The sequence below is a fragment of the Hemicordylus capensis genome, chromosome 6, assembly GCF_027244095.1.
Source record: "Hemicordylus capensis ecotype Gifberg chromosome 6, rHemCap1.1.pri, whole genome shotgun sequence".
Lineage (NCBI taxonomy): Eukaryota > Metazoa > Chordata > Lepidosauria > Squamata > Cordylidae > Hemicordylus > Hemicordylus capensis.
Window position 1 is genome coordinate 99,599,711 of NC_069662.1, and position 12,290 is coordinate 99,612,000.

The 12,290-nt window shown below is 44.3% G+C and overlaps 1 protein-coding gene across 4 annotated transcripts in view; it reads left to right on the plus strand.

Annotated features, from left to right (window-relative positions):
- Positions 1–3,820, plus strand: part of CCR9 (C-C motif chemokine receptor 9) — a 28,612-nt gene extending 24,792 nt beyond the window's left edge. For all 4 annotated transcript variants that reach the window (XM_053260200.1, XM_053260199.1, XM_053260202.1 and 1 more), the window contains exon 3: positions 1,012–3,820. In XM_053260200.1, coding sequence (XP_053116175.1) covers positions 1,012–2,109 — 1,098 coding nt within the window. In that variant the 3' untranslated portion in view covers positions 2,110–3,820. The remainder of the gene's footprint in view (positions 1–1,011) is intronic.
- The last annotated feature ends 8,470 nt before the right edge of the window (positions 3,821–12,290 follow it).

Consider the following 12,290-nt stretch of genomic DNA (forward strand, 5'->3'; position numbering starts at 1 on the left):
ATGAACTGCCTTAAGCAATTTGCATTGGGTGTGCAAATAAAATAAAATAAATATGGGGCTCTGGGCAGGCCTGGTGGGCTTCATTCCTGCTTTGTATTACTTGAGAATACAACCTATACACCCAACATTGTCTTGCAGTTGCACATGAATGGGAGATTAGTAATGGAGGAGAAACTGTGTTTCTGGGAAGTTTGTCCCCATTAGTAGTAGGGACGTGCAAACCAGTTTGATGTAGAACAGGTTCGACATCAAACTGGTTTAGTTTGGGGCTGAGTTGAACCTTCCTTGGTTCAGCTCAACCCCGGACTGAAACACCTCCCGGCCTATTTGGGGGGGGGGTTGCGGAACTTTTACTAATTTTTTAACTTACTCCCTTCAGGGGGCTTCTCTGAGGCGGCGGGTGTTTGTGTCCATGGAGGTACCCCTTTCCCCTGCTGGCGTTCCTTCTCCATTTTGGAGGCTGCCATTCCTGCGCAATGGGCCGCCGCGCCAGGAGAAAGGCCCAAATGGGCTGAAGAATGCCCGAATTGGACCATTTTTGAGAGAAGGAAGGCCGGTAGGGAACATCTGTGGACCCCCATTGCCTCAGAGAAGTCCCCTGGAGGAGGTAAGTTAAAAAAATCTTTTTAAATAAAAGGTCCATGAACCCCCCCACTCCGGACTGGACCGAACCATGATGGGTTGAGGGGGTACTAGACCAAAATGGCCCAGTCTGGTTCAGGTCTTGTTCAGACTTGGATCGAACTGGGCCAGCTGGTTCTGTGCATGCCCCAATTACTAGTCTTCCAACTGAGGAACTCAGGGAAGTTGACTTCCTTGGAACACAATCCAGAAACTACTACAATAAACACTGATCAAGTTTACATGAATCTAGAACCCAGGAAGAGAGTGACTAATTCTCCATTTCCAATCTTAACCATAGCGCAATGTTTATGAAGGATAGAAATAGTTATCACATTATTCTGTATATAAATGTTTCTGGAATATAACCCTGATCTGATTCTTTTATAGGCTGTTCCAGACATTTGGGCTCGGACAAATCATTCACCCTCAGAAAATTCCTTTAATCAATCAAACCCCTTTTGTGAAATGAGTCATATCAAGATACTTGCGAAAACTTTCCTGCCAATATTTTTCTGGATTCTCTTCTTTGTGGGAGCAATAGGGAATGCCTTAGTTATCCTAGTCTACTGGAGATACAGGGGCAAGAAGAGCCCGACTGACACATACCTGATTCATTTAGCTATTGCTGACCTGCTCTTCATTTTCACTCTTCCTTTCTGGGCAGCAGCAGCTTGGGATGGCTGGAACTTTAAAACCGTGATGTGTAAAATTGTCAATAGCATGTATAAGACCAATTTTTATAGTTGCATGTTGTTCCTAATGTGCGTCAGTTTTGACAGATATGTTGTTGTCGTCTGGCCAATGCAGGCTCAGAATTCAAAACTAAAAAGGCTCATGCGACATAAATTAATTTGCTTTGGGGTATGGGTGATTGCGGTTGCTCTCTGCATCCCAGAAGTCATGTACAGTCAAACGGAACAAATTGGTAATACTACTGTTTGCCGAATGATTTATCCACCCAGTGTTAGCAGAACCCTCAGAATTATTGACCTGTCCATGAAAATTGCTATAGGATTCCTCTTTCCACTTCTTGTCATGGTGGTTTGTTACGCCCGTGTAGCACATACTCTTCTTCAAGCCCGAAAAACTCCAAAGCACAAATCACTGAAGATGATCATTATTATTATTTTAGTCTTTGTCCTCTCACAGTTTCCTTACAATAGCATTTTGCTGGTGAAAACCATGGTTCTGTATGCCCCTGCCATAAAGGACTGCAAAATGTTGGAAAATATTGCTACTGGATTCCAGCTTACTCAAAGCATTGCTTTTCTTCATAGCTGCCTGAACCCTTTTCTCTATGTTTTTGCTGGGGAGAGATTCCGTAAAGCTCTCTTTCAGATGATGAAATGCATGACCCAAGGCCCCATGAAAAGCCCTGAACAATGCAATTCAGCTGATGCTAGCCAAGGACAAAACTCCCGACGTTCTAGTGCATTGTTTGGGCGATCAAAACTGGGAACCTCTTTAGCTCTGAGCTCTCCTTAGAATTATTCATTATAGCTACTAAATTATTATGGAGACTTCTTTTGACAATACGCAGCATATTGTCTCTTAGATTCTAATGCCATGAGAGACAGATAGCAAGCAGGTTGCCTGAAGAGTGATCCCAAGCAGTGGTGTACACATTTGACAACCATCTTAGCAGTTACCAATATTTTAATTATCAGAGTCAATCAATCAATCAATTTATTTGTTCAGCCATAACAAAAACATCTGACTCAAGAACTGGGTAATTAAAACAATGACATAAACAATTACGGGACCCTCCAAAATGCAAAGATTGACTTAGAACAATTCAGAAGTAGCTGGCCCTGTACAGAACATCTGCGTGCTAGGACTTTATTGCGCTCCTTAAAGTCCTGTCACAGCCCCTGCTTTATTGCTCGGTGTCAACCACCCCCTCCCCTCCCCACTCGCAACCACCCCTCCCTTCCCCTACTTTCAGACACCCCACTCACAGCCACCCCTACCCCACTCTCAGCCACCCCACTCACAGCCACCATCCCTCCACACCCCTACTTGCAGCCTCCCCCCTGCCATAGCTGAATTGATCTGAATTGTTCTCCCTGCATCTGCTGTTTCCCCCAGGAGGAAAGCTCTGACTGAACTTTAGGTAAACAGAGTCCTTTGTAAATGGTAAGGGTCCCACCAACCAATCTTTCTGACTCACCTTGTAAGAAATATGCCTCTTCAATATAGTTGGCGTGTATAGTTGTTCTCTAAGGTGGTACGCCAGATGCTCATAGAAATGCTAATCAAATGTCATGGTAGCATAGTTTCTCATCAGAAATACAGGGCTAGTTTTCTCTGTTTCACTCAGGGCATTCATAATTCAGATCGCGGAAGTATTCCCATATAGTTAAAAGCTGTAAAAACAGCCTACTAAGATTGTCCCCACCATATGAATTGCTCTTAACCTTTGGGTAAAAACTTAAGCAGTGTCATTCTTTATGAAAAGATTCTTGTGAGGGATAAAGTGAGATTCATTTTAAGAAAAGAACACTGACTTTTGTGAATCACGTTCATTATTACTGCTTCTTGTTCAGAGCTCTGAAGCTTGAAAGCAATTCTGAAGCAAATCTACATTTCCTCATAGACTGGTTACAATCAATTCCTATGCGTCATTATATATATGAGCATTTTGTGGCATTCCTGATTACACACACAGAGCCAATGCATGTACAAAGAGTATACATATAAGCTCTCTGTGTGCAGAGTCAGTCTACTCATTGAGGAGGGGAAGGGGAACATGAATCTGCTCTTCCCTCCACATATTTATATATATACTTTTTGAAGTTCTGCAAAGGGCTGTTGTCTTTAATAAAAGTATAGCAGGAAAACCAAGAAAAGTTTTCTGGGGACAAATCTTTCCTTCACTTATCCCAGATTTGAATACTTAGGTCTATGTGATGGGATGCATCAACCAATTATAAGCTCTTTGGGATTTCTTCATGTATAGGATTCTTTCTAATGGCATCAGTTCATTATTTATTTTGACCCAGATTATTGAACTGTCCTGCAAAATCCATGTGCATAGATTCCTAAAAAGCATAACAGAATAACACAGCAGGTGCCAAACACTCCTTTCATGTTCTTCTATATAATGTTTGTACATTAATCCTGGGTTTTTTAAAAGTAAAATTAAAATTAAGAAGGGTTTTTTTTTTTTTTTTGTTTTTTTGCCATTTTACTAATTATCTGCCAAGGATATGCTCAGTATCTTTTTATTTTAAGTTTTCAAAGTACAAAAATTCTCATTGCAATACATTATACAACAATTGAATTCATGTGCAGAAAATATGAATTAATTGTTGTATAATGTATTCCAATGAGAATTTTTGTACTTTGAAAACTTAAAATAAAAAGATACTGAGCATATCCTTGGCAGATAATTAGTCTTAACATATCCTTATTTATACAAAAACTCTACACAGCTGTTGATTCGTAATTGATTATATCTGTACCAGTGTTGAAAAAATTGTTAAAGCCTTATATTACCTACCTTCATATTTCCTTCTTTCTTCTCTAAAGTAGATACAGCATGTAAGTGTTAAACAATTTGAAAGAGCACAGCACTCATTTTTCATAATATAGATGGAACATTTAATTTTTCCTAGTGTTGTGCTAGGAATGTTGTGCTTCGGTGAATTTAAGCCAGTCAATCAGAGGTATTTACACAGCCACCATCAACCTGATGCTGTATGGCTTCACTCTAACCCTCTTTCCCTCCCCTCAGAGAAGCCAATAGAACTATCAGCTACCCTGTGAGGAGGAGGAGGAGGAGAGGGAGGAAAAGGGAAAAGGAAGCGGAAGTAGAAGACAATAAACACCTTCTCCCCATTGCTGTATTTTTAAATGATTTGCTGTTTTTAATAATGTTTTAGAAAGTTGCACAGAGAGCCTTGTCAGTTGAAGACCAAAAATGCTTAAAATAATAAGTAATTAAATAATAAATATTGAATAAGCAGGGGGAGGAAGTCTGTGCATGTGTGTCATATTAACTGTTCCATTTGGAGTATTATTAGCTGCAGGTAGCTTTGAAGGAAAGCTCCTATCCACAGATGGAGAAGATGAGATGGGAAGAGAAGAGATGACCCCAGAGCACTATCTCTTCCAGATGTCCTCCCCATCCATGAATAGGATTATAGAATCCTTTCAGAAGAGGAAGGAGGAATGAAAGGAGGATTCCTCCTCCTTCCAGTGCAGGAAACTCCTACAGCAGAGTTTCTTAAACTTGGGCCCCAGAAGTTGTTGAACTATAACTCCCAGAATCCTCAGCTGCAAGGGCTTTTGCTTGGGGATTCTGGGAGTTGTAGTCCAAGAACATCTGGGGGCCCAAAGTTAAGAAATCCTGTCCTACAGCATAATTGACAGATGGCTGTCCAGCCTCTGTTTGAAAACCTCCAGCAGACAGCCCGCCCCGTACAAGGCAAACTGTTCCATCTATATATATGTATTTCTCCTAGGTGTGCCCAGGGAAAATGCGTCCCGGCAGCCCAGCTGATTGGCTGGGCTGCGGAGGCGCCTGATTGGCTGGCACACCCAGGAGGAGGAGAATTGGCTGACCCGCACCGGTGGGACTGGTCTGGCGACTGGTGGTGGCTGCAGATCTAGCGAGTGAGAGAGGTGTGGGGGTGGGGGGACAGAGCGAGTGAGAGAGGCGAGGGGGGAGAGAGACAAAGCAGCGAGAGAGGCGCGGGGGGAGAGACAGCACGAGCAAGAGAGGCGGGCGGGGGGGAGAGAGCGCGAGCGAGACAGGCGCGCGGGGGGAGACAGAGCGAGAGAGGCGCAGTGGGGAGAGACAGAGCGAGAGAGGCGCAGTGGGGAGACAGAGCAAGCGAGGCAGGCACACGGGGGAGACAGAGCGAGCGAGAGAGGCACACGGGGGAGAGACAGAGGAAGCGAGAGAAGTGCGGGGAGGAGACAGAGCAAGCGAGAGAGGCGCGGGGGGGAGAGACAGAACGAGCGAGAGAGGCGCGGGGGGGAGAGACAGAGTGAGCGAGAGAGCTGTGGGAGGACCAGCCAAATGAATTCTCCCAACTAACCCCAAAAAGGAAGTGAACTACCGCACAGATGCTCAGTGCGGGTTCGGCTAGTTTGTATTACTCCTCCTTTCATTCCTCTGTCCTCCTCTGTAGAGATTCCATAATCCCATTCATGGATGAGGATGTCAAACAGCTCTTACAGTTAGGAAATTCTTCCTAGTGTCTAGCCTAAATCTGATCCCTTGTAATTTCAAAGGGCAGAGAAAGAATAGTACAGAACTGAATACAGAAACAAGACCCAATGTGTTTTGAAGCAATAAGGCCTCTTCAGGGGAGTCTTTATCCAACACAGCTTAAAACATTTTTTCTAACTGGTTATTTGTTTTACACTGTGTTGGATAAAGATTTCCCCCCGAAGAGGAGGACTTGTTGCCTTGAAACATGTTAGGACTTGTTTCTATAAATAAACAGTTCTGCACCATTCCTTCTCTGCTCTTCGGTTTTCATTGGTTTAGTGCTCCCCCACCCTTTTGTGTATCCTTGTAATTTCAACCCATGTAGATTTTGATCCTCTCTCCATGCTTTAGGCAGGCTATCCAGTCTCTCTCTCAAGCATCTTGTATATTTATCTGATCAGCTGTTTGTTCGACCCTTAATTTTTTTTTTAAAAAGTTCCTAACACTTTTGTAGTGATCAGACTCCCTTCCAAGAGTTAACACCAGCCTTGTCTTGACTGACAGGCTGGTGAACTCTAGGGCAGCCAATCAATACACTAGATGGGTGGGACCTAGGGAGTGGTTTCTGGGAATTCTGGGAACAAGACGGCAGTACTTGTTACAGAGAAGTGGGTGCAGAAAGGCTTAGTGAGGGGCAATGGAGTTTGCTTCCTCATGGTCGAAGACAGCATGGAGGTTTCTCCCATGAGATAACTCTGCAGATCCTTAAAATAAAGGATTGCAGGAAGCTTGATTCTCCTCAGGAATTGGGTGAGTTCAAGGAAGAGGAAATTCAGCATAGGGAACAATTTGTCAGATTGTGCATTAGAAACTTATATTTCTTTGGTGTGTGGGTTTTGCACATTCCTGGTACTGTTTTATTATAGTTTACCTGCAACGTAACTGAGATAAGAAACAGTAGTCTACACCAGGGATTCTCAATGTTGGGTCCCCAGATGTTTTTGGACTACAACTCCCATAATCCCCAGTCCCAGTGGCCTTTGGTTGGGGATTATGGGAGCTGAAGTCCAAAAACATCTGGGGACTCAACACTGAGAATCCCTTGTCTACACCCATCCTACCTAGGGCATTGCAAAAGCCTCTATATACATTTAAATGTGCCTAAGACAACCTATTTTTGTAATCTACTAAGTATATCTAAGAAAGCTAGAAAGCCTCAGATGGAAGCAGTCTGCAGTAATTGAATAAAACACTTTTAAAAAGTCTTTTCTTTTTATAAGCCTCTCCAAGTTGGTTTTTAACTCAGGAAAGCGGGTGGGAGGGCGATTTTCTCTGGTGCAAACACGTCCTCAGATGTTCAGCAGCTATCAGTTTTCTCATCCTGTGTAAGCTTACACATGGAAGGTTTTTGTACTTATCCAATAGCAAAATAAATATAGTTTCCCCTGGGATTCCACCCCAAGCCCAGAGAGGTTCAAGCTCTGTCGATAAAAGGGGTGGTCATGGCAGCATTTTGAACCTACCGATAATACAAGATAGTTTTAAGAGAAGCCTAGCCAAGCAGCTCAGCAGGGATGATTCAGTATTTCTTTCCCTCATGTGAGCTTGCTCTGAAACAAAGGCTTTAATCCACTACAACTTTTTAAACTTAAAAACAAAACAAAACACACCTCTGGTAATCCTGCTCAGGGAAGCAGGTGTGGGTGGGAGCTTCATGACTGACACAAGAGCCAGCCAATCAGTGTTGTTGACTTGGGGGATAGAATTATATATCTGCCCCAAATATGATGTGTGTGCTTCCACAGTGAGCTAAAATCATGCACTTTTGTATGCAGCCTAAATGATCTTGGCATTGGCCCCTTAATATTGTTATTATGTAGCTGTTTGATTCTGACACTGTGCAAATGATGCAGCTGTACACTGTTGTAGATTTCCATCTAAAGAACACCAGAGAACCTAGCACTTAGGGAGAGTAGAGCACATGGCAGTAGTCTGAGAAATGATATTTTAAATCAGTGGTGACTAGCGAACTTTTTGTGCTGGTAAGATAGAAAGAGGTGCCCTAAAGACACACAAACCAAATTTTCCATGGGCTCTCCCATAACTGAAGTGATGACTGTTTTGCTATGTCATCTCTCTAACTCTTTCCCATCTTAACTCACCCAGCAAGAAATTTCATGTTTCCCTCTAAGCATTTTCAGTGAGCCATGGAACTCCTCTCATTCAAAAGATGTCTAAGGGCATCCTTTTTATGGAAATATAGTGAAATGATGCCCTCTGGTGGTAGATTTATTGAAAACTATATGCTTTCCATTCTGATGCTGCAAAGGCCTTTCCAACACAATTGGACAAAATGTGTCCCAATTGCATTTTTGCTTTTGCATGATATTCTTGCAAGTCCCCTTTCGCTGGCAGCAGCACTCTGTCTGTTATGTATGCCAGGAGGTGCTTGCTGTGTTGTTTAGTTGTTGCTGTGTTGGAGGCAAACGGGAGGCACTGCATTGTTTAGCTTTTTGTTCCTCTGCAGCTCCTGTAGTTTTTTGGGAGCTGTAGTTGTTGGGTGGAGATTCTGCAGACCCTACGTGTATCTCTAAATGCCTGCCTGGAAGCAGTAATGGGCTGGATGAGGGAGAATAAACTGAAGCTGAATCCATATAAAACGGAGGTACTTATTGGGCGGGGTCAGAACTCCAGAGACGATCTTGATCTACCTGTTCTAGATAGGGTCACACTACCCCAAATAAACAGGTTTGCAGTCTGGGAGTACTTCTGGATCTACACCTCTCCTTGATTTCTCAGGTTGTGGCGGTGGCCAGAGGTGCTTTCTATCAGCTCCGGCTGATGTGCCAGCTGCACCCATTTCTTGAGATCAATGACCTCAAAACAATGGTACATTTGTTGGTAACCTCCAGACTTGACTTTTGTAACGCGCTCTACGTGGGGCTGCCTTTGTACATAGTCCGGAAACTCCAGTTGGTTCAGAATGTGGCAGCCAAACTGGTCTCTGGGTCATCTCAGAGAGACCACCTTACTTCTCTGCTGATGGAGCTTCACTGGCTGCCAATAGGTTTCTGGGCAAAATACAAAGTGCTAGTTGTAACTTACAAAGCCCTAAACAGCTTAGGCCCTGGGTATTTAAGAGAGCATCTTCTTCACTATGACCCACACCACCCATTGAGGTCATCTGAGGAGGTCCGTCTCCAGTTACCACCAACCCGTCTGGTGGCTACACAGAGACGGTTCTTCTAGGTCACTGTCCCGAGATTGTGGAATGCGCTCCCTGCTGAGATACAATCCTCCCCATCTCTGACAATTTTTAAAAAGCACCTGAAAACCCATCTTTTTACCCAAGCTTTCCCAGCTTTTTAAAATTGTCTGTTTTTAATTTTATGGCTGTTTTTAAATTGTTGCATTGTTTTAACTTTTATATGTGTTTTAATTGTTTTTATGTTAACAGCCCAGAGACAAAAGTTTGGGTGGTATAGAAGTTTAATAAATAGATAAAATAAGATTCTTCCCAGTTGCTCAATAAGCAGGGTTGCCAATTCTGGTTGAAGCTATAACTTTTTTCTTTTCCAAGGATTTTTTTCTTCAAAATATTAAACCATTAAAATCTCCAAGGTTGTTTTCTACAGTCACTTGGAGATTGATGACAATTTCTAGGGACTTGGGGCCAATCCTGGAGAGTGACAGCCCTATCATTATGAAGGAAATCTGCCCCACCTTCTGATGTTCTGGCTAAAGAATGCAAGAGGCAACAAGAAGGCTGAGACAATCCAGATGGCTGGACGAGCAAATATGGATGCTTTGGTTGCTTGAGAAAGTGCATTGAGGGCTTGGAGAGAGAGAGAAGCCATGGCAGTGAATAATGCACATTGCTGGCTCTTAGCAACATGAATATTCTGTCCATCTTGGCTTTCAGATCCTGGCAGAGCCATTCTGATGGAAACAGCTGCTTAAAAATAAAACTTGAAATGGGCTGAGAAGGATTTTGCATGTTTTTGTGTTAGCACAGCCAAGAGAAGTGGTTGTATTGCAGACTGTAATGATCTCCAGCATCTCAGCTCTCACATTGCTGATGGTGAAAATGGGGTCATTTACACATCCACTAAAAGTAAAGTGTGTAAAAGTAAAGTCAATTTCGACTCCTGTTGCCCACAGAGCCCTGTAGTTTTCTTTGGTAGAATACAGGAGGGGTTTACCATTGCCTCCTCCCATGCAGTATGAGATGATGCCTTCCAGCATCCACATCCACTGAACTAATCCAGAAGGTTGGGAGGAGCTTAGGCTTTTGCTTGCTACAGTTTCAGATGCTCTCAGATGACAGCACCATCTAAGTCCAAACTTGCTTTACAAACAACGGTGACTGTGGCCAGTGGCGTATCCAGGGTAGGGCAGCCAGGGCACGTGCCCTGGGTGCTACCTGGAGGCGGCGCAAGTGCCAATGATTGTGCCACCCACAAAATTCAGAAGCGAACGGATGCCGCTGGGCAGGCCCACTGCTCACCGCTGCGGCCGGTGGCGTGTCTGGTGGGTGCCCAGGCAACTGGAGGACCTGGCACCCGCACTCTCCCTCGTGCAGGCTCAGCAGTGCACTTGCACGAGTGGCGAGATCTTCGGGGCAGTGGGCGGGCACTCCCATTGGCTGAGAGAGCGTGTGCTGCGTGCCCTGAGCTGATTGGGCCACCCGCCACCACGCCGGTTCTCCGTGCTTTGCAGCCTGCACGTGGAGGTTGAGGGGACAGGGAGACAGACTAAGCAGCTGCTGGGGGCCTTCCTCACGTTCTGTACTTCGTGCTGCCATTTCACCACTGCCTGCCCTGCTGCTGCATTTTTCACTGACTCCAAAGTAAGTAACTCTGCTCAAAATCTCTCTCATGTGGTGTGTGTACGTGCTCCATAAATGTCAGCGGGTTCTTCTTTCTCTCTGCTCCTCTGGGGCTAAGAAAACAATGCTGTGCTTGGGTGTGTTTGTGGGACGTGCCTGCCTCCCACCTGCCTCTGTGCCTGGGTGTTTTGGGAGTCCTGAGATATGCTCCGTTTTTCTCAGGACATTAATTTTCCTCCCTACTTTGTCATTACCTCTCGGTAAACTTTGGGGTAGTAGTGAACAAGGGAGGGGTGACCAGGGCTGGTGCAACCCAGTAAGCAAGGACTGCATTGCAGGGGGGTGCCGACATTGTGGGGGCGCCAGCAGCACGACCTGCCAGGGGTGATGAGGGTAAATGAATGCTGATGAGGACGGAGGAGGATTGTGGGCTGGGGAACGACAGCACATGCCTGCTGCTCTCTCCTTACTTCGCAGGCCAATTTACTTAATAAACCATTGGCTTGGTCACTATAATCAGGAAGATGTTATGGGCAAAGCTTGTAAAGCTCTCAGGAGAATTCCGAGTGGGAAGGGGGCTGGGCAGCAGGCAGTAATCGGTGCAAGGAGAGGGGTGGCTGGGGGAGAGAGAGACCTTGATGGAGGCTTGCAGGAGATATTTTCTCCAGCCCCAATTGTCTCCAATGATCCTTTCAGCGCCCAGCAGCAAACCTTGAGCTGGGAAAGTCTTCTTTTTTTGCAATTGATATTTCTTTTCTTTCTACTCCCCTGCTAACTGGGCAAAGAGTCACCTTTTACCGTGGTGATTCTCTTTATTTAGCAGGGGGAGAGTAACTGGCCCTATCCACCCCCAGCACAGTACTTCCAGTGACTGTTGCTGGGGTCTACCTTATGTTTCGTTTTAGAATGTGAGCCCTTTGGGGACAGGGATCCATCTTATTTATTTATTTATTATTTATCTGTGTAAACCGCCCTGAGCCATTTTTGGAAGGGCGGTATAGAAATCGAAATAAATAAATAAATAAACAAACAAATAAAAATAATAATTAAATAAATAAAAAAGCCCCACCCACTTCTCTTTGCGGGTTGGTTTCGCTTTAGACTCAGCTTGGAAGCTGAAGAAGGGAAAGAATGAAGTGCATGCTCTCAAGCAGTTGAGAGGTGAATGTCTTTTTTTGTTTGTTTGAGTGAAAGGTTGTTGGCTTTATGATGGTACACACCCTCCAACCCCACTCCTAAATTTTTCTTCTCCCTCCAGCTCTAGCATAAATGAGGCTGAAATTATCTCTCTTTTGTTTGCAAAGGTTTTTTTTTAATCCCCCTGCATTTGGGGAGGGGGGTGAGAAACGTCCAGTGAAGCTGGAGACCAGGCAGATCATTTGGAGAGAGACTCCGACAAAATAGAAGGCATAGTAAGTTTTTTAAAATAATGGGGAGCAGGAGTATTTGAACACCTTCCAAACACATTCATGTATGTAATTATATATTTTTTTTTCTGAGCACCCAAGTTTGAGACCCCTTGGCCTAAGGGGAAACATTAATCATTTCCTTTCCTAGACATTTGGGGAAATCTTTCCTTATGCTAGACAAAGAGCCAATGGTTATGTGCAATTCTGCTTTTTGTAAAATTGTTGGCATGTTGAGCTAGGGCAATGGATACTGCCGATGCAGTGAAGC